The sequence below is a fragment of the Xiphophorus couchianus genome, chromosome 5 (assembly GCF_001444195.1).
Source record: "Xiphophorus couchianus chromosome 5, X_couchianus-1.0, whole genome shotgun sequence".
Taxonomy (NCBI): Eukaryota; Metazoa; Chordata; class Actinopteri; order Cyprinodontiformes; family Poeciliidae; genus Xiphophorus; species Xiphophorus couchianus.
Genome location: NC_040232.1, coordinates 34,030,683 through 34,053,480, shown reverse-complemented (window position 1 = coordinate 34,053,480; position 22,798 = coordinate 34,030,683). Strand labels below are relative to the sequence as shown.

At 39.2% G+C, this 22,798-nt stretch overlaps 1 protein-coding gene across 19 annotated transcripts in view; it reads right to left on the bottom strand.

Annotated features, from left to right (window-relative positions):
* The window catches only part of cacna1ab (calcium channel, voltage-dependent, P/Q type, alpha 1A subunit, b), a 135,627-nt gene that overhangs the window by 44,613 nt on the left and 68,216 nt on the right, over nucleotides 1-22,798 (bottom strand). For 14 of the 19 annotated variants that reach the window (XM_028018850.1, XM_028018849.1, XM_028018859.1 and 11 more), the window contains 15 exons: nucleotides 20,361-20,968; nucleotides 19,274-19,605; nucleotides 17,730-17,862; nucleotides 17,442-17,571; nucleotides 16,546-16,605; nucleotides 15,850-15,956; nucleotides 14,935-14,937; nucleotides 10,269-10,280; nucleotides 7,717-7,816; nucleotides 5,448-5,608; nucleotides 5,024-5,161; nucleotides 4,048-4,249; nucleotides 3,798-3,962; nucleotides 3,576-3,686; nucleotides 3,240-3,323 (listed from right to left, as the gene is read on the bottom strand). In XM_028018850.1, coding sequence (XP_027874651.1) covers nucleotides 3,240-3,323; nucleotides 3,576-3,686; nucleotides 3,798-3,962; nucleotides 4,048-4,249; nucleotides 5,024-5,161; nucleotides 5,448-5,608; nucleotides 7,717-7,816; nucleotides 10,269-10,280; nucleotides 14,935-14,937; nucleotides 15,850-15,956; nucleotides 16,546-16,605; nucleotides 17,442-17,571; nucleotides 17,730-17,862; nucleotides 19,274-19,605; nucleotides 20,361-20,968 — 2,346 coding nt within the window. The remainder of the gene's footprint in view (nucleotides 1-3,239; nucleotides 3,324-3,575; nucleotides 3,687-3,797; nucleotides 3,963-4,047; nucleotides 4,250-5,023; nucleotides 5,162-5,447; nucleotides 5,609-7,716; nucleotides 7,817-10,268; nucleotides 10,281-14,934; nucleotides 14,938-15,849; nucleotides 15,957-16,545; nucleotides 16,606-17,441; nucleotides 17,572-17,729; nucleotides 17,863-19,273; nucleotides 19,606-20,360; nucleotides 20,969-22,798) is intronic. The other 5 variants (XM_028018856.1, XM_028018868.1, XM_028018864.1 and 2 more) reach the window with 2 other exon arrangements.

The window sequence follows — 22,798 nt, the reverse complement described above, 5'->3', positions numbered from 1 at the left end:
AATATAAAATCTTTTACACATCAGAAAATGCACCATGCTTCTCTGTGTGGAAGTGGTAACTGAGTGACTCTGTTAGCCATTTCCCTATCATTCTGCTTATTAAAATGTTGTTAAAAGGAATTACGAAGAAGCTTCTAGAAAGAACACTAAATGATTTTTATGTCGGCTTTAACAGCAACAACAAAATGTTACATGTGAGCAGATAGCAAGAAGCTAAATGTAGAACAGAAACATTTCTCTTTACCAATTAATCGGTTTCTATTTTAAGACGGAAAATGCCACATTAGGAAATATTTGCACTTTTGGAAATCTCACAGCTACTTTACAACACAGATAGGCTATCAGGACTGCTTACTGTACACTGTGCTAATCCTGCTAGTTGTCCTAGCATTGTGCTAACAGGTTAATATAAAGATGCCACAAGCGGTCCATTACAAACTTCCAGGTCGGCTTTTTCGCATTTTGGTGGTTGACAGACAAGGCTGTAAAACCAGCATGAGAGGGGAGAAGAAGGAGGGGAAGATGGAGGGATTAGCATGCAACCTCAGTGTAAGCATGACATGGCATGGCAGCATACTTCTTGATAGTTGGCCCACATGCAGACCAGAGAGAGCCAGCAAGACTGAGCCCATTGGGAACTTTAAAACATGCGCCAGTAGCTGCACTCAAAGCTTTTTTATTCTACAAGATGAGCATTGCCTGGTAGGCTTTGTTAGCTAAAGTCATATTTAATAAATTAGAATATGCGTTCTGATGAGGCTCACTGGTCAGATTAAAACTTCCTTTTGTAAACGATCAACCTTCATGCAGCTGTTATTCAACATACTTTTCATTAAGGCTACATTCCTGTATGAAAAAATGTGATTTTTTTTATTGCTCTACAGTAATATTCTAACTTTAAATGCTATGTTTGCGTTAACCGTAAGCGGAAAATCATAATTAACAGAAATAAGGGCTTTTGAACATCCACTAAATGATGTGTTTCACTTGTGAGGCTTGCATAAATAAATGAACTTTACAATAATATTATAATTTCTTGAGTGTGTTACTATTAAAAAACAAAACACACCATTAACTATACGTATTTGCAAAATGATGTATAATTTAGCGTAGCTTCAACCACTAGATACCAGCAAAAATATTTTCAATGCAATCCTGGGGATGTATATAAAATGCATCAGCAGGCTTTAGTGGGCAGTAATGCTCACTTAGTGATACAGCTAGCAATAAGGTTCCTGAAATAAACTGACTTTTTGATAATATTCTAATTTATCGAATGATTGTGCAAATGCTTTTGGATCCCCCAGTATACTGAAAATCTTTCACTCAAATTTAAAACAACATAAAAAAGGTTTTAATCACTAAATCAAACCGATTAGGCCACACTCCCTTTTTTAAGTGCATCTTTTTTAAGGCATGTTCCCAACTAAGGAACTTTTTCCAGGAACATTTTGCTGGGGCCAATTTCCCCTGGGTGGAAGTTGGCACCAAAAAGGCCCTTAGTAGTTTTGATATTACACTGTTACTAGAGCCGTGTGCCTCGGCTCCAGGGTTCACAAATTTGGGGGATAAAGGTTCAGGGTAGCATTGTGCTATCATCTTTTAGCGTTTTTCTGCATGGCAGACATAAAATATTTTAATTATTTAAGAAACTAATCTATAGCCAGTTAAACAGGTGGCCTTATTATTATTTAGTATGTATTTAGTCATGGTTGAAAAAAATATATATCAAATTTACAAAAAAGTAACTGATAAAATAATAAAGAATAGAATAGAAGTACTTTATTCATCCCAGCGGGGAAATTACTTCGCAGTTACAGCATAGAGACAAGACACAATAACAACTACCACTGAGTAGTAGTTGTAGATAAAATAAAAAATATGTCACCACTGTACAGTCACAGGATTAGCTATTTTAAGAATGGTACTTTGGCTGTTGTTCGGCCCCTACTGTAGTAATTTTTCAGATGCTGAAACCTTCAAACTGCATCTTGAATTTCCTGTAATCCATTTTGGTCATATTGGGCTAAAAGTTTCTCAGATTCTAATGTGATATAATTTACCGCGGACACAGTTGTTTTCCCACATATAGTTTAAAGTTTATATTAACAACTCGACAGTTTGAGAGTTGAGCTTAATAGGACTTATCCAAAAAGCACATGCTGTGGGGGTCAAGGGTCAACACATGAGAGACAGGGTTGCTGAGGGTAAGAAATTAATCGGGGAACCGCATGACAGTGCAACAGGAAGCTTTGAAAAATAAATTACAAACCAACCAGATTCTACATGTGCGAAGATGTAGACAGATGAATGGTGAGGAGGTTTTATTTTTAGTTTTTTGTTGTTGTTTTTGGTTAAGTTGAGGTAAATCGTGATTGGGTTAAACAGATTATTATTTTTTTTTATTTTTCCGAAGAAGGAGGTGGTGGTTGGTTTTGGGTGGGGCCATGATGGGCGAGGGAAGGAGGGACGGGAGGGCCAAACACACACCATCACCATCATCATCACAGCACCACCACATGGCATGGTGCAGCATGGATGTATAACACGATGAAGGATTTCATAGTGCATTTTGATTGGATGGATTATATCAGAACAGGAAGGAGTAGAGGAGGCGAAGGGCGCCAACAGAGTAGATAGGGTTAAAGAAAGCATGTAAAGAGATAGAAGAGGAAGACAGCATCATTACAGGCGCCAGTATAAAAAAAGCACTGAGAAGCAACAACAGTTAGGTTTTAATAAAGCACTTTCAGCTTTTCTCTGATTCCACATCACAGGCTAATCAATACACTGTAACAAAAATGATTAAAGATTGAGCAATACATAAAAATAAAGAATACATCTAGAATAACTTTTACAGAAATTGCTAACCTGGTGGTAAATGTAAACAAATCTCACAGTGATATCCTGAAAACACAGCTAGCTTTTTTTTTTTTTTTGCATGCTAACATGGTAATTTCTAGGTGACAATCTGTTTGGAACTTGGCTTTTTTTTTTTTAACTACTGTTTTACGCACTTCACACTGTACGTCCCAGAAACGAGCTGGTTTTCGGTAGCAACACATACAAAGATTTGCAAAAAAATGTAAACAGTCATCATTCTGCACCTGGAACCGGCAGATATTTTAATCTGCTTTACTTATGTGTTTTTTTTTTGTTTATGTTTCTTTTAGAAACACTTTAGCTTTTATCTGGACATCCATAAGTGTGCTATTGGACAATCAAGTCACAACACTTACCCAAAACTCTGTTACCAATATGTCAGTAATGCTCCCAATGACTGAGACAAAATCAAAAACGTTCCAGGCGTCTCTGAAGTAGTTCTGAAAGACAGAAAAGTGGGAAGGCGTCCATAACGACGGGACAAGTTAAATAGTGCACGCCTTTCAGGGACAGGAAAAAAACAACTTTTTTCAGAAATAATTATCGTCTGAAAATTATTTCAGAAGCTATTGTCTTCTGAAATATCCCGCTTTACGAATAAAAAATAGTCTGAAACACAGGAATGCATAGAGAGGCTCGCCCTAGATAAACGAACAGTTTGCAGGTGTGTGTGTGTGTGTGATAGGACTTACCAAGGGACCAAAAGCAATGATTTTCAGGATAGATTCCATAAAGAAGAAGGCGGTGAACACAATGTTCAGGTACTTCAGTACATTATCGTAAGCTACATCTGCTTCGTAATGCTGTTGACACACACAGAAAACAAAGAAAGACAGAAAAAGAACCGAAGAGATTCATGATAAAGTTTTGTGCTGCTCGAGGATAAGACTGCGTAACCTTTTCCGTTTTCATACCTTCATCATGAGGACGATCGTGTTGAGTGCAATCAGAGCCATGATGCTGTACTCGAAGGGAGGGGACACTACGAAATGCCACATCCGATACTGGAAGCTCAGTTTGTTCTTTGGCATGTGGCGAGTCAGAGGTTTGGCGTTAATGGCGAAATCTATACAGGCTCTCTGAAGAAAGATAAAAAAAACCCCACAGAACATCAGAACAAATACGTCCGATAAGTGTAGAAAAGCTTCCCAATCGTTCCCTCACCTCGTTCTTTTCTAAGCTGTAGTCTTCCATCATCTTATCCCCTTGCTCCTGGAAGGTGATGATAATGAGAGCCACGAAGATGTTGACAAAGAAGAAAGGGAAGACAACGAAGTACACCACGTAAAAGATGGACATTTCCATCCTGTATCCCGGGCTTGGGCCCTGATCCTCATAAGTAGAGTCCACTGAGTGCTTTAACACTCTGCAAGAGGAGGAGTCAAAAAGATTAGTTAGAAAAAAAAATTTAATATTGCGTAAGGTGAGAAACTGATTTAAAAAAACACGCTATTTGCAATCGTAACACCCAGCAATCGGATCACGTTTTGTTTTATCCAAACATCTGTGATTTTAGCTCCTTGAGGTCAACATTTTGGACCCCAGCCTCTAAAAACGCTTTCTTCTTTTCAAAATAAAAGCACTCTCGCGTTCAGCTGGTTTTGTTTTTACACCAGAGGCTCGATCACAGCTAAGAAGTGGACATGCATTTTGTGCGAATGGCTCCGAGATGATTATCAAACTTTGTTATTCGATTCAGTTCAGTTTGATTGTGTAGCGCCAACAACAAATGTCTTCTCAAGGCACTTTATAGAGAAAATGGTTTCAATTCAATCATTTATTTATACATTGCTGAGAATTTGTCAAGCTGTTCCTGCACCACAACTTAATTATTAGAATTGATCCAATATTTATCATCAAATCCTCCAATTATACATAGGTGATGCGAAATAGTGATTATTTATCTTAAAAAGCATAACAATGTATGTATAAAAAGAATACAGCTTTATTCTTATCCAGAGACAAACACAGTAAGCAAAAGCAATATACATTTTATTATTCCTGAAGGAAAAAAAGGAAATAGTGTCTGTGCTGCTTTTTGAACGCCATCTTGAATCGAATCAGCTTCATCATAAACAGTTTTGAAGGTTTTTCATTGTTTTTTTTGTTTTCCTATGGTAAGTGTGAACTGTCCACTCACTGTGGCCACCCCTCTCCGGTGGAGACGGTGAAGAGGGTGAGCAAGGCCCAAGCCACGTTGTCGTAGTGAAAATCGTACTTCTTCCATTCCCGCTTCTCGGCTTTTACCTCGTCTTTTTCATAGACTAAATATTCGCCCCTGCAATGTTGAAGAACAACAAATTCCAGCAAATATTTCAATGTTTTTAATCAAAGGGACAACCCAGAAATACCATGTGACTGCCACTAGGTGGTAGCACATGAACAACTAAACCTTAACACGTCTTAATTTTCATAAATCATTCAAATGTCTATAACAGTAGAACAAATCCACTGATTGGAAAATGACAACCAAAAGACTCAGTTTAGTGTAACTTTGCATGAAGACGAGCAATATGGACAGAAAGGAAGTGCTCCGATACTCGATTTGTTGTTTCCTAACCCACCTGCAGTCCCGTGCAAACTCTTTGGATTCGTCTGTGCAGTAGAAGAAGCGACCCTTGAACAGCTGCACAGCCACAACGGCGAAGATGAACATGAAGAGCATGTAGACGATCAAAATGTTCAACACATTCTTCAGGGAGTTCACCACGCAGTCAAACACTGCCTGCAAGGTCACACAAGAAGAAGAAGAAGAAGAAGAAGTTGTTGTGACGTTACAGAGGTAGTAATAATATTAAATATAACAATAAAAACTCTTATTCACTTGATAAAACATATGGAGAACTAATCCCACCAAAATTGGCAACAAATTTAGAAAGAATTAAAATGGCTTCAAAAAGCTGCTAAATGTTGCATTCAGAAAATATAAGATAAGGACGTTGCCAACTTTTTGATTATGCTGTGTGACAAATTAATTTTTATGATTTAATTGTACAATTATTTACAATCTGTCTATTAATTTTCTTTTTCATTTAGTTGTGTTAAAATTTTCTCAAGATTTTCCCTTATTTTCTGTATTTGTTTAATTATTATTATTATTATTTTAAAAAATTAAATGTGGTTTAATATGATGCACATTTAACTTTTTGTAGTGTAGATATAATAACGTAGTTCTAATGTTTATTTATTTTTAAAATAATATCCCATAACATTAAATATTTTTAGCATATTTGCATATTTTCACTCATGCAAACAGAAACGACTCTGGAAAATTGGAGGAAATTAATTGTTTTACTTAAAAATAAACATTGAAATCTTTTTATCAAAAAAAAGGGGAAAAAAACATTTAATCGTTATTTATAGGAAGTAGGAAGAATCTGAAATCAAGTGAAATCGTTATTGGCAACATAAACTCATGATCTGTGCATCTCTAATATTTAGAGACGTATCTGAAAACTATCCACTGAGTATTCAATTCAATTCAGTTTATCTGTGCAGCTCCAATTCACAACAAATTTCTCGAGGAATTTACAAATTCAACCACGTGTGTTCTAATTGATCCCCGTTATCAGTTGAATTCATTATTCAAAATTAGTTTAAAACATTTTCTATCTAAAGAAATCCAGCAGATTGAATCGAGTCACTGCAGCGTTCACTCCTCCTGGACGACGGCAACACACAAATTACAGCAAATTTTATGAGTGCGTCAGATTGAACTTTTTCATCCAGATATTGTTTAATCTTTTTCCTTCTTGAATACTGTACAGGCTGCCACCCTCTGACGCACAGCAGATCCATGCCTTCTTCTGCACAGAGCTCATGTCTGAGATGGCAGTCGTCTTTGCTGTGTTTGTAAGAGATCACATTTTTTCACAGATGCCGAAGCAGCATGAAAAGATAGCAAGGAGTATTTTTTTTTTCTCCTTTGGTGTCTAACATTGGGTTGCTGTGTGGAGACGTTACTACAGTTGCAGATTAATGAAAACTAAATTCCCCTCATCCTGCACGGACTAATGTAGAGTTGTGTTTTTTTATTTCTAACAGTCTAAAAACTAAAAAATAAATCATAAGACAAATAGTCATCCCTGTTGACATGCAATTTTACACAATTTGTTTTTGAAAATGAGTCGGCAGTAAAAAAAATCTTATGATTCATGCATGTTAGAATAGAATAGAATAGAACATCTTAATAGCTATAAAAACTTAAAGGATTGGTATTATGTAAAGTTGACTTTTTTGAGCATTACATCATGTAATCTCCCATGGCAACCATTCAGCTGTGCAAAACACTTGGTTGGACCCAGCACCGCCTTCGAGGAAAAAAGATAAACCTTGGAGCTGCAGTTTTTGAGCTTCCCCCTTACAGAGGAGCGTTCCCCCACTCAGCTCCTTCAGACTAGCCAGCAGCAATTAGCAAACACCTGGTGAATCTGCTGAGCTCATTGTACGAGCTATTTCTCAGCGAAATGCTGAGTTGTTAAAGGGTTAGCAGAGGAGCCATGTTGTGATGACTTCCTGACGGTGGAGTTTCAGAAAGACCAAGACTTTCTTAAAGAGACAGAGGCCCAATTTCAAGGTGTTACATTACAAAGTCAAACTACATTTATGTCCTATTTGACATATGTAGCAGTTTTAGAACAACTGAAGTCAACACAATTACTTGACTGTGCTATACAATCGCACTCTGTGCCTAGAAATCAAATACTTTCCTTTTAAACAATCGATGCTACTAATTTGGAGCTATTAAGACTTTTTGTACAAGACAAGAATCAAACAGCTTCACATGAAAAGATTCTGAAATAAGACAAATCAGCACAGCTTTTTAAATTCTACCTTTAACTTGGGGAGACGCTTGATGGTCTTAAGGGGACGCAGCACCCTCAGCACACGCAGAGATTTGATTGTACTGATGTCTTTGCCTTTGCTGCTCCCCCTAGTGTTTGAGCATGGAACAACAACAGCAACATTGAAATGTTAGACAGCAGAACAGAGGCTTCATTACACAGATGAGTCACAAAGGGCTCTCAACACACCCTTTTTGCTTTTATTTAAAAGATAACACATGACACATTTAATTTGTGTGGGCAATCGTTGCTGTTTTGTTTTTTTTTGGTTTGGTGTTTTTTGCAGAAAAATAAACAAGTCAAACATGAAACCAGCGGGGAGAGAACACAATAGGTTTGTCTGACCTCTTGGTTTCATGGACATCAAGAAGCACCATCATCAATGTTTAATACGGTCTTCATCTCCGTAAATCACTCATTGCGCAGCCACAGGCAACTCCCCGGCAGAGTGCCCGGCCAAACCTCTTTCTTTCTTTTACAGTGGCACGCTGTTCGACTCTTCGAAAGAAGTGAACATTTCTGGATGTGAAAATGGGAAGTCGGCCCTTCGAATGTCACACCACTAGGGTTACTTAAGCATAATCCTACGATTATCTCCACATGGACGTGTGTAAACAGGGTTTTTTTTTTTCCACATAGCTTCCACTGATTTTTTTTTCTTCTCCAAGATTTCAGAAATCAAACATATCAATGCACTTCTGTGGAAAAAAGGGTAAGATAAACGTCTGGAAATGGAGGCTATGCGAGAATATTTGGACCGGTGATGTTGCTCACAGAACACAAAATCTTATCCCACGAAGAAAAGCAAATAAACGAGTCGTAAAAAGGAGCAGAAATAAATTATTAAAAGTTAAGCCGACAACGTTATCGTTAAGTTCCTGAAAGAGGGTAAAGAAAAAATGGTATTACGGTAATAAACAGAACACTTAATATTTACAGTAAGTGGATGGGTCATCCTGAAGGAAAAAAAAAAAAAAAAGCAGAGGGACGTGGACACCTGCCAAGTCTGGGCTTAAAGACGGGTCTATCAAGGCTCCCTCTTAAACTACGAACTCCGTTCCTGTGACAGAAAATTAACGACAGATGAATTTAGCGCTGATTGATTGAGTCGGAGTCTTGGCAGCTTGTAAGTGTTGCCGTGTGGGTGTTTGTGTGTCCGCCAACGAGCGACTCAGACGACAATCAATAGACGTTGCTCATTTAAGTCTGAGCAGCATGGAGGTCTCTCGATGAAAGCAGCTTTAGAGTGTTAGCGTAAAGCCCCGGAAGGTCAAAGGTGTCAAACGCTCCCTCACATTCCTATGTGCGTACACTAAACATTGACTGTAGAAATTATATATATATAATTTATATATATATATATATATATATATATATATATATATATATATAGCTCTGGAAAAAATTAAGAGACCACTGCAAAATGCTCAGTTCTCTGATTTTATTCTTTATATGTTTGAGTAAAATTAACTTTGACATCATGTCTCTGAAATTCCAAGCAAATAATGCAAAGAAAACAAGTTCATATTTGTTTAGAAACAACAACTCTAACGTTTTAACTCAGGAAGAGTTCAGAAATCAATATTAGGTGGAATAACCGGGAGGCTTTCAATGGGGTCCAGTGAAGTGGGCTCTTTATTTTTTCCAGAGCTCTATGTATATACATTTTTTTTTTTTAGATCTTAGCATAAATAAATTTGATATTTTAATTACTTAAAGTAATGTTTGGCAAAAAAATAAAAAGAAATAACTAAATAAAAATAGCTCTTGAAAGCCAAATTAAATTTGCAGTCCCTTAAGTTTGGGTTTGTCAAACCAAACATCTGAATGCTGTCTAGCTAAAAATGATACTGAGCTGCATAAAGTGCTCTAAAATGCTGATCAAATTGTTTGCGAAACCTGTTAAGCTTTTCATGCCCTGGACATTTAGTCAATTTGCTGCCAAGTTTGCTCATAAATGCATCATTATTCCATCCAAATACGGGAAATGGACAGATCACATCACATGTCTGCCAAACTATAAGCTCAATTTCAAACCAACACTTTGGGTTTTCCGTCCTTAGTGTTTTGTACCAATGTTCTTAAAACAGTTGAGTATAAGTATATGCTTCTTGGAAGTTAGATCTTTCTCGTAATTTATTCTGCTATTACAGATATTCATTAATTCTGTGTGGCTAGATATGTAAGGAAGCAAGTATACACATTTTTTGATAGTCTTCTTCCATGACATTCTCAATTGAGCACTTTCTAAATAAAATCTGGGATTTCTTAGAATTTTTCCAGGTGTCCCCAAAGACGTAAGAAAAAAAAAAAATTACAGACGTGGAAAAAAAAAAAAAAAACCTCCCCCCAAAAATAAACACGTGGAAGTGTTTTGAGTGTGTGTTTCACGGTGACAACGGAAGGTAGTGAGTGGCAGCGAAACGGCGAGAATGAGCACAAAATGGTTCGAAGAACAAAGAAAGAAAGAGATAGTAGCCAACGTGATCGGGTTACTGTGTGCGGGGAGCAGAGCGGGAGAGGACAGAGGAGGAACTTTACCGGGTGCTGCTCCTGTCGGGGTTTCACCGAAGGTGGTGACAGCGAAAGTCAGGGTGAGAGCGACAGAGAGGAAGACAGAGGAACAAGGAGGACACAGAGAGAGAGAAAAAACACACACACGCACACACATACATACGGAGAGACACAGAAACACACATTGAAAGAGAAACCGACAAAAGACAAGAGAGAAAGAGAGAGAGAAAAAAAGAAGGGGGTTAGGTAGAAAAAGATACATCTATATGAGAGACAGACATAGAAGGAAAGACAGCAAGATGGCTACCTGATTACAAATATACCCCAGCCACCCTTAAATGGAGGCTAAATTTTTTTTCCCATAATCTCCCTCAGACTGCAGGATGTAATTTCCTGTCTCCCTTGTTTTATATAACCTGTTTGTCTGAATTATACAGATCCTTATGGGACACTACTGAATGATCATATATACGATATTTTAAAGCTGATTATTTGCTGAAAAGACCAAAGTATGCTGCTTAGCAGCAAGCAATGGCAGCATATTTAGCTAAACATGGGAAAGCTGAAATACCTAAGCTGATGTTTTCCAAATACTAAAATCAACGTTACCAGATTATCTGCCACATGAAACAAACAAAGAAACAAACAAAAAAAAAAACCATCCATACTTTGTTGCTTTACTGGTATCATAAACTATACAGTTACATTCTTGCTTCAATGTTTGTTTTAAGTTCAGGTAACACTCCCAACTTAACTTAAACTATGGCACCATTATTCTTGGAAAAAATGCAATTTGTTCTAACAGGATTGCTTAAACATGATGCACTTTCCAGGATCCACAAACACAACAAAAGACAAATTTAATCTAAATCCTTCCTTTCTGTGGACGTCCTCTGCTTTAGCGCTACTGCAAGCACAGGTGAAGGACTAGCTTTGTAATTGGAAGTGAAATCTCAATCGGTGCATCCATTTTCACTGACTCCTATCTAATCAGGCCATAATGATCAATTAGGCCGGACCCTCAGCACAAATTGTCCTCGTTATAGATGCAGCACCTAGAGGAATTCCCATCAAAGTTCCTTAGCATGCACAACATCTGCACAGAAAAAGAGGATTGCTTTTTAAACTTTTACAAGGAGATCCTTTCCAGGTTTGCTTGACCTCAGAGCAACATTCACTCATCAGTCCTGAGTGGACACTCAAGAAACCAGGATGTGTGTGTGTGTGTGTCGTCCCACACACACATGCTTTTAATAGCACAAAATAGCATTCTCACAGAGGACTGTCGCCACATGCATGGTAAAGTCACACGGCTTCGAAACATTCGGCGTTTGTTTGGAGAATGCCGGAAGCAGTACAGTGTTTATAACACGCACACAGATATGAAGCTATTGTACTGTTTCCATGCCAACAATAAGTCATCTGTACAATGCTTCGTCGAGCCATCTGGTTTCATAAAAACATCATGCTTCAGAGTGAAACTGCAGGTGTTTGTGTGCTGTTGGAGCAGCGCTGTGTTTAGGTGTAGCGCCGAAGCAGATGATGGGAGGCAAGAAGAGGCGAAGCTGGGAGGGTAGTTGCGATGCCTTAGCGTCCTTAGAGGGAGCGACTACTGTGTGAGGGCATAAAGGAAGAGTACGCCAAGTAAGAAGGTGAGAGGAAGAGGGGAGGAGGAAGGAAAGCAACAGATAACGGAAAGGAGGAGACGTTGATTTGTCAACAGGAAGTCATGCGGTGCAGGGTGGAGAAGTGGAGTGATTTTCAGATTGCTATAACAAACCTATCAGCCAGGGGGCAGTGTAGATTAGCAAGTCATACTGTGATGCTATTTTTTTTTTAAATATCAAAGCCTTACCTCATTTAAATGATTCCAGATATTTTTAGAAACCTGTGATTTCTAAATTTGAGATGAAATAAAAGCTTATGTGTAATATTTGTAACAGGTTCACCAAGATTTTAAACTGTTACAGAAATATATGCTTATCAGACTGTTCTTGTGGTCCTTGACATGGGATGTTTTGTCTGGCGTAAATAGTTTATATAACCCATTCCAGTATTTGCTGCTGGGCACTTCTGGCCAGCTGGCTGAAAGATGCCTGCTATTTGTGCACCAATTGCAGGTTTCTGGCCGATTACCGATCTTTAAAAAGCCTGACCTGTCGATTCTGATTTTGGCCAATACTGATTTTTTTTGTTCTTTGAATTGTTGCCAAATATAGCAAAAAGTTGCCGAGTTGATAACAGTGGGGTGACTATTGTTAACTGCAAACATGCAGTCAATTGTCACTCGTCTGTCAGTTAATCGTCACTCGCAGGAGAGAAAAAGAAGACCGTGGTTGATTTTTAAACCTTTGCTGAGGTAGAAACGGTCAGTGGATAAAATCGGCTTCACATGCAAGTATCGGCCGATCACAGATCTCCCAAAATGAAGGAAATCTGGGCCGACTTATCGGTGTACTGCCATAGCCTACTGTTATCCTAACATACAGTACTTACAAATTCAGCTGTTTGGTTGTTTTCCTGTTTTCTATCAATTACTCAAACTTTTATCCAGTATGAAGTATCAAAAAGTCCCTAGTAAATTGACCAGAAAGTGGGAAATTAAATCAAACTCTAGTTTGTTTGCGTAGAAAGTCCAGTTAGTTTGGGGAGGTATGCAATCAAATTCTGATGCAGACCAAAAAGGCGACCTCTGATCCACCTGAAAACCTCAGCCTCTGTTTCGTTGATGTACATTTTGGGGTGGTTTGAATGCTCATGTGACTGCCAAGTTGGACGGGAGACCGCTCCAAAAGGAGGAAGCGGACTTTAGTGCAGGGCATTCCAGGTAAATACAACCAAAACAAATGCTTGAGTCTAAAGCTAGTCGGAGAAACGGCTCATGGAAATCCTAAAACTGCTCAAATCTGTCTCCACTCCATTTTCTCTTACAGTTCGTGTCGCCTTTGGAGGTTTTTGTGTTGCTTCCTAGTGGTTTTTGGTGCAACATTAATACAAGCAAGGAGGGGTGAACAGGTTCTTCAAATGGTTTGGATTGTTTGACGCAGAGCAGTGTGAAAGAGAACCGCACCAGCTGAAAATGTAGCAAATGCTGCAATCTTGATCCCGGATCAAACCGAATCTACCGGACTATCAGGTGTGAAGACACCCTAAGAAAGCCTGGCTTCTGTGAAGCAAAATGTGAAACGAAATAAAGGGGTGATAAGACTTTCTCACAGCACTGCAGTTATTTCATAAATCTATGGTGTTTCAGTAAAACAAATCATTCCACCCGCCACACCCTACCCCAGCATGCTTGCCTTTTCCCCTCCCTCCAGCTGCACTTTCCCAGGCCGTGCAAAGGAAAGAGAGTTAAATACCTGTGCCTCCAGGTTCGTTAGAGTCGCAATTGGGTATCAGAGTGTGTGTGTTTGTGTGTGCGGGTTTGAATGTGTCCTGGTAAAGAAAAGGAAGGGTAAGAGGGCGAGTTGATGTCCTGCTGCCAGCTTTCCTCTGTGTGACGTATGGATAGCCTGGGCACTTAAAGGGTTAAAGGTGTCTGGGATGCCCTCACCCCCACAGACGGAACGACTGAGACCTCCAGCAAGGAGAACGCAGAGGGATGAGGAGGTAGTGGTGTGGTTAGGATAGACGTGACGTGTGGTTCTCGTAATGGTTCTCTGTCAGCTGGTTGCTTAGATAAATGTTCGATGGAGTTTGAAACAAAGAGGATTGTAAAAAAGAGAGAATCGGATAAGGATGAGAGATGTGGTCCAGGGGAATCATGGGACATGGGTTCTGCTCCTAACATACAGCAGAAGCGTCAACCCTGAGCTAAACCTTTAATGATCACGATCTTAACTTGATTCTTCACCTTGGGGACGATTAGACATGAACTGTCTTTGACCAACGGATTTATTCACATCTATCAATCAATCACAAAAAACATAGAATTTAAAAATTCGCTAACAATTAACAATCTTCTACTGATGTGACCAATCTAGAGCACACCATACTTTCCGAAAATGGTTAGTTTACCAGAGTATTATGAAATAGTTTTTATATAAAGAAATGTATCTGTGACTGAGGCAAATGAGAGAACAGACTTTGAATCATTGGAAACATTTGCATGTGTAAGTACACACATGGTATACTGTCAGATTTTTTTTTTTACTGTACAATTCTTTCTACAAAATTAAGATATTTTTTCTGTAATCAAATTAGCTTTGATTAATTTAAATTTTTTTTAAAAAAGATAAATGTAACACGATTCTTACAAAAGTGTGCGTAAAACCAAAAGTGGTTAGTCAAATTCTGAGCATGACTTACAAAGCTTAACTTCCACTCCACGCCAAATAAAACATAAGTTACATAACTGAAATACTTTTACAAACAGATTGCTTTCTTGAATAAATTCGACAATGTAAACCTAACGCAACTTACTGGGATTTTGTCAAAGCCATCAAGTTATTAGTTTTATGCCCAAAAAACACGTTGAAGAGGACGACACTTTATTGAGGATGGAAAATTCAGCACGCAGATCAACTCGACAGTATTCTACTTGCTGTATGTTAGGAATAAGGCTGGCGAAAGGGGAGGGAGGTGTGTGATCAGTAAGGAAAAAGGCTGTGGAGGGTCTAAGAGGTGTAGAACAAGGGACTGTAGGACCAGAACTAGATATTTAGATGCAAGAAAAGAGGAAGGGAGGACTCACGGCCTGGTTGGAGGAAATATCAGGTCGGCATGATTTGAAAAATAGGGGAAAATAAGGGAACAGGAGCAAGGAATATGAGGGGAGCAATACTGTTCAAAAGGAACAACTGGTGAGTGATAGTTTATAAAACAGTGGAGGGACAGATGTAGGGTTAGGTTTTCCATGTGTTGGGAGGAAAGAGGAAGTTAGAGATGGTGCCACTACACTCCAGAAACGTATTTGCGTCTTAGCAGTGGGAATATTTGTCTGATGACGTTTGTGGAAGTTAAAACTTTCTTTGAAACGTCAGGAAAGCTCCTTAGAGCCCCAAAAACAAATCTCAAGAAAAAGCAAACTTCAAGGAGCCAATTTCCTGTTTTGGAGTGTAGAAATGAGCTGCAACACTCAGATGAGAAGTATCGTGGCCACATTTTAGTTAAAGATGAGACGGAGTGTCATCAGATGAAACTGGGAATGATACGTAGAAAGACCGCTTGATTGAAATATGTAATGATGACCGATGAGGAAACTGAAATGGAAACTGGACATGAATTACGTTACGCAATGAAGAAGAAGACGTGACCGCAGTCAAAGAAGGTGGGTTCATCGAGGACAGAGATGAATAGAGCAGACAATACCCGAAGAAGAGAACAAAGAAAGACAGAAAAAGAATTAAAATAACACATAATCAACAGTGAGAGGAAGAAAGAAAAGGCAGATAGCAAAGAGGAAGATGATGAAGATTTCTTAAACATATCAGGTAAAGACAATAGCAGAGAGAAAGAGAGGAGAGAGATCAGGATTGTCTGGGTAACTGAGCGTACAAGGCTGTGTAGCCTGGGCCTTTCTGTGGATGGTAAAATGCGCGCGTGTGTGTGTGTGTGTGGTGAAGGTGATCAAGAGGAGAGTGAAGGGGTGGTGAAGTGGGGCACTTACGTGAAGGCAAAGGCCACCAGAGCACCACTAACCACTATAAAGTCCAGTATGTTCCACAAGTCACGAAAGTAAGACCCTTGGTGGAGAAACAAGCCGAGAACGACCATCTGGAAGACACGAAGAGTGTTCAGAACAACACAAACACAGACAAGCACACGCTAGGGTTCCTACACATTCCTCGCTTTATCACGCCAGACTTCTTTCTACTCAATTTTTTGGAATATAGAAGAGATGCTGAAAAAACTCCTCTGGTGGTTGGAGAGGACTGATTTTCAGTTTGATCGGCCCTAATTAGAGATATTTTAACTACGAATGAACAATTAAAGAAATAGAAACGATGCTTAAATTTGGAAAGAAATATTCAGTTAAATTACGTCTCTACTTGTTTGAGGATTAAAAAAAAAAAAGAAAATAATCTCTAAATGTTTTAGAACAAGTATTGACAGTAAAATCTGCAAACACAAATGTTTTCTCCATGCTCATCGCAACATGGGAAAGTGTGAAAGAAAATTCCATACTTTTCCAAATTTTTAAACACAGTGTAGGAACCCTTTCATGTAGATTTCAGATACAAACTTACACACACACACACGCGCACACCCACACACTTCACTCCACATTTAAAAGTTAAAATATATATGCATGTACTTATTACAGACATAGAACACCCACAATCTCTCGGTGATACTTTGTTACCTTGATCAACATTTCAAATGTGAAGACTCCTGTGAAAACGTAGTCAAAATAACGCAGCACCTGCAGAGCAACACAAGACCACAAGACACAATTATCAAATTTGAAAAAGGGAAAAGGAAGGATTAGATCAAAAACATTGGTGAGTCTAATCCTACAGCTCATGTCAATGAAAACTCTTGATCAAGAACCCTTTGTTCCTTGTATCAGTTTTTTTTTCTTTACAGCAGCTGCGCACCTAGCTTAAAAAATAGGTGTATATATATATATATATATATATATATATATATAAATAAGTGTAACCTACAAAACCGATTTAACTTGTCTTTTTATTATTTTAACCAAACATACGATACAAAAACAGTCATCTATAAGCTCAACACTGGGAAGTTTCCGTACTGAGCAGTTTGAGGAGGTGCTAGTTAGCTTTAACAGATTAGTTTCTATTTTCTGCACCACAAATCTGGAACAAACGTCCAGAAAACAGCTGAAACACTGAGTTCCTTTACATCAAGGCTAAAACCACGCCTGGTTAAAGTTGCTTTTGGACCATAATAAATGGAACATTGACCAACATATTTGATGATTTTGATGATGGGACTTGACAAAATGTAATGTTTGTCACTGGTTTCTCAATTGGTGACTGACTGTGTTGTTTTTATGATGTTTTGTTTTTGTGGTTTTATGATGTAGAGCACTTTGAACTGCCTAGTTGCTGAAATATGCTATATTAATAAACTACCAAATATTTTGATATGTTAAAAATTCAGGTTGTAACAACAAAATTAGAAAGGCTGACATCTTTTAAGTAAGCAAATAACTGTTGGACTTTGGAAGACTTTTTACTTTTGGTGTTTTATCGACAAAACGATGTGGACATGAACACATGAATGCCTCACGTTGTTTCGTGGCGAGTCGGGCTTGACGGGGTCCTCTGCTGCCAGGGCGATGCTGCTCATAGCAATGACGGACAGGATGCTGAACTCAAAATACTTCAGAGTCAGGATGTAGTGACAGCACTTTCGAAACCTGATGCAAACACATAAATGCGTGCACGTGTTGGCGCAAAACGGTTTGCGAAACACTTTCCTTTTTTAAAAAATCTATACCAAAAGGGCATTTCAGTGCTGAACGCTGCATAACACAACATTGCAATTTTGACTCAAATTTAGCAGAAAGCTACTCACGGATTGGTGGTAGACATTATGAAGCAGGAACTATAGGGAGGCATGCGCTTAGCGTTGTCTTCGTCTTCACCCTCGTCCTCCTCCTTCTTCTTCTCCTCGCTCTTCTTCTGGTCAGTGTTGGCGTTCTTGTTCACTGAGCACAGAGACGAAGGTAAGCAGAGGGGGTAAATAAGTGACAGGCTGACAGAAGGGGGTCGGACTCTCATAACGCATGCAACACCAGCATTGATTTAAGGAACAGAAGTACATGAGTGTGAATAACAGTGTTTCCAATCTGGATTGGTGAATTGTCTGAAATTTGACTTGTCTGTATAACCATGAGTACCTGTTACCTGTAAGGTTTGTTCAGATTCTTTGATGTGATCTTCTGTGAAGTTATTAATAAGAGTAGGAAAATGTTCTATGCAGCGGGTTTGTAGAAAATTGGAAAAAACAAACTTGTAGCAATGGAAGGCCCAAGAGCTGGTCATTGATGACCAGTTATTGAAAACAAATCTGATCTAATGCTGTCTGAGTCACAACATGAAAGTCCTCAAAAGCACATTTATAAAGTAAAAGAAAAAACTTACTTTTAATGACTGAAAACATGTCTTGGTTACACAGCCCTTATTTTTCAGTTACCATGTCCCCAAAATCCTCGAAATATAACAAATGGCAACTTAAATTAGTAAATGTTATCGTTAAAGCAAGCAGCACTGTAGTAATGATATTTTACTAAATGTCATAAATAGGTTTTTGCATGTTGGGGCGTGATACTAAATTTAACTCACAAGACTGAAGAATTCATAATACTGAATTTACAAATGCCTTAAGTGTCATGGACCCATGACTAACATGTAAGCGATTTGAGGGTGACAGTTAAGAGGTTAAGAGACAAAACAGGACAGTTAGAAATTTTTTTGTGAAATCTAAGAATTCCCCTTTTTTTTGGTTATCTTAAACAAAGGTCTCACAAATCACATAAGAATCACAGATTTTAAAGAATTTGCTATTCTTTAAAATCACAAAAATGCAAAAAAAAAGAAATTCAAAATTTGAAATCTTTTTTTTTGTGCAAAAATGCACTAAAGAATTTGTGATAAATGTAGAATATTTCACTCTAGGTTTTTATATGGCATTTTTAGTTTTTTTATTTTATTTTATGGGGCTTGTTTTTTTTCTTTTTAAGCCCTTTCAGTAGCTCCAATGCACATGCTAACTTTTTGGTTTCTATCGTCCTGCTGCTAACTGTCTCACAACACTTCCAAATGATTTGTACATAAGTCGTCGTTATTTTCTTCTACTGATTATGCAAAATGCAGCCAGAAAAACAAGTTTAAAGTGGTAGCGGCCTCTTCAAGGATTTTGTAATAGAGTTTTGTGTGACAGTCGAACAAAAAGTATTTTTCTAGCCAACTCTATCAATACCATTGTGCAATTCAAGAGCTACTTCCCTCCTTACTTCACAATAAGAGTCTTAGACATAAAAACAACAGGGTTTCAAGTTTAAAATACGTTTTTATTTTCAACTCTACTGCACCTAGCTGCACGCCCATGACAATTACCTTGCAAGATTGCGTTGGTCGAGGGGTACGGGTAGACAGGGGGCATGTCTATCGATGTGTAGTCGGGTTTTGCCATGCTGGTCAAGATCAGGCTGTCCATGCTGTGAAGCAGGGTGTGGGTGTCGGCGTCCTGGCAGTTCAGCAGGTTGTTGAGATGGTCCGGATGGTCTGGGTGATCAGGTGGGAGATCATAAGGGTGCTCTTGGGCACTGGCCAGCTTGCTGTTGTTGCGGAAGTTGTCGAGGTCCTCGTTGTACTGCTGTATGGGCCGTGTAGTTGAGAGGCTGGGGCAGGTGCTGTGATGCTCCCTGACATGGGCAAAGGAATAGGCACTGCACAGAAAGACACGCGAATAGAGCAAAAATGAGAAGAAAATAGAATCATTAAAGGTAACGTATTATTCATTGTTGAACAAGTTAAGATAGGTCAATGGGCTATACAAATACAACCATACATGTTTGAAAAGCAGAAGTGGCTCCTTCTGCAGAACCAACACGAATGCAGCAAGTGGCTTCTGGATGGTAAGTCAACAACAAAACACTTGTGTTCCATTGTACAGCTCATGCAGCAGTAAAACCAGCTGCCCAAATGTGCCGGAGCATGTTGGGTTGCTAGGTGACGGGCTAGGTTTTTGAAATGGCATTAACTTGTTATCAAAAATTGTTGTGTTTCTTTTTTCAAATCTTGGGCTGCTTTTAGAGGCATTTGAGACCCAAACGGAAGAACAAAAACATGCAAAAAGTGAATTTTGAACAATAGGTTCTCTTTGAAGAGATAAGATTAACATGTGATAAAGGTAACATTTTGTCATCCTTTTTTAAGTATCTAAAAATTACAAGGCCTAAGAGTTTTAATAAAACCATAGTGGTCCTTTACCAGTCCTTAAGGACCAGAGCCTTGAATATGTTAGATGTTTCTGGCAATGTCATGAGGTTCTGCAGAAGTAAGTAACTAATTAATAGATTCAGATGTTTTAAATCAGGACTGAATTTGACACGTCTCTCACTTTGATAAAATCAAGTTATATTGCCAATTGCGTTGTACCTCCAGACTCCTGCATGAAAAATAGATCCTTCCTTTTCCTTACTTTCTGACACGATGTCCTCTGCATCGTTCCTGGTTGCAGTGCCGATGTCGTCTTGCCTTCTGTCCACCCTCTTCCTCGCTTTTCTCTCCGTCTCCCTCTGTTGCCCTGCATTGATGTCTTCTGCCCTCATCCGCCTCCCTGGCTGCCCTGCGGTGCTGCCTGCACCTCCTCGCCTCACCGTTGCCGTCTGCACCTATGCCGTGATGGGGAGAAACGCTACGAGCCTCCCTGCACTCTCTGTTCCTGTGCCGATGGCCCCGATGACTCTGGTGGCTGTGCTTCTCTTCATCCCCGTGGCGCTCCACGTTTCCTTCGACGTTACCCAGAGACGTGCAGCTGAAACCGTGCCCCATGTTGGTTTCCATCAGTTGGGTTGCATCCACGCCGTCTGGGTTGGTGGATTTCTGGTGGTGATGGCGGTGGTAGTGGCAGTGGTGAGCAGCGCGGCGGCAGTGGTCAACATCCTGCCGACGATACTGCTGATCTAGCGGCAGCTCGCCGGGTGGGGTCTTGTTGGTGTTGTTGTTGCAATTGTCCTGCGGGTTTACCACCAATGGTCTGTCCAGGTGCGTTTTCACATCGCCACGTGCTTTCCGTGGGAATGACACCTGAGTGGGGTTAAAGAGTAGAGAGGTTTTTGAAACATACATAATGCTAAAAGCATATCTAGTTTTGAAAAATACATTTCAGATGTTTGAGTCAGTGGTGGAAATTAAATAAAACTGAACAAGTCATGTGACTGGATGGCAATGACAACAATATCAAATCAATGAATAACAAGCAAGTCATCTTACAACTACTACTAGTACAACTGAGATATATTGCACGAGATATTAATTGACCTTTGAGATCTAGTGCAATAGCACTGGGTCGAAGATGATATCTGAGCTGATCCAACACATTCTGGACTGAGGAAAGATTGGGCGAATCATCTGATCATAGAAAGATTTTAACTTGTTGCAGGAGTCACAATAACACACTCTACTGTTTGTGTACCCCAACTAACCATCAGAGGAACCTTGAAGTCACACCTTGTGACGGCCAACAACCCCATGAGTACGACCAGTGTGGCTCTCTTCATCATTAGCAGCATCGGTCCTCTCCCGGCGGTGCCACCACATATGTAGAGCATACCCTCCAAATGCTCTGTCTCTGCTCTTGTGTGAATGATAGCCTTTAAATTTACATCTATGAACCTGAAGTATGGCGGACGGTGGTCATTGAGACACGGTGATAGATGGCAGCGGGTGTTACAAAAGACTGAGATACGTGTAGCTAGATTTGATAGGGTTTTGTAATGCAACCGTTTTCCCTTTGTGCATTCTGTCATGGGTCACCAGAATCTTCACATCATGTGGGTGACTTCTTCCCTCCTAGGTTAACTGAATGTCAAACAGCCTCATGCAAACCCAGAGCGGAACAGATTTTAAGCTACAGTAAGTAATAAAGGTGTCTAATGAGTCTGCAAGACAACCATTGGGACTGAAAACCGTAACTTGCTGTTTTTGACTGACTTGAATATTCAGCTTGTATCACTTCAGCTTGACTAATGATGTCACCATTTGTGCCATCTGGTGTCCAAGTCAAGTCCTTGGAAACTGATTGTTTTTATTGATCTGCCACTGTGCAAAATTACATCCAGCTCAAAGCATTCGCTCAGGTACTTAACTTCTTTTGTCATTAACTGTGCATTAAGAAAAGTCTTACTCAAACAATCAGTGTGTAACCTTTTGGCTTATCTATTGATCAACTTATTGGACTAATGTGTTATTGGTATAGCCAACACAAGACAACACAGTGTGCTTTCAATAATTTGTAAGGCTTTGAAAAGTTTGTTAAAATTACCATTACATCCTTCACACTAGGCCTTCAAAGACTGCATAACACGTCTAGAATATACAGTGGGTACGGAAAGTATTCAGACCCCTTTAAATTTTTCACTCTTTGTTTCATTGAAGCCATTTGCTAAAATAAGAAAAGTTCATATTATTTCTCATGAACGTACACGCAACTTCCCATCTTGACAGAAAAAAAACAGATGTAGAAATCAGAAATGTAAGAGTGAAAAATTTAAAGGGGTCTGAATATTTTCTGTACCGACTGTACAGCAGAGATGCACACTTCAGCAAACAGAGCAGCGTTTTTATATTCCACGTAAACAGTTTAAATTTAAACTCAGCATGTTTTCATACAGTTTGCTGAGCCATGTCCAGCTGATCGTCTTGCCTCGGATTCATTTCTGACCCGCTCCAATTTTGAGTAGCCTGCCACGTTTGAGTGCGGCTCTCGGGCTTCCTCGGCGTGGCCCACTTTAAAAATGCAGCTTCAGGTCGTCCCATATAGCAGCGCAATGGCAGCGATTTTTCACAAGCTTAAAGTTATATTACACCCTGGAATTAAAACATCTGTGGAGCCAGCATGACCTAGAATGAACGGTG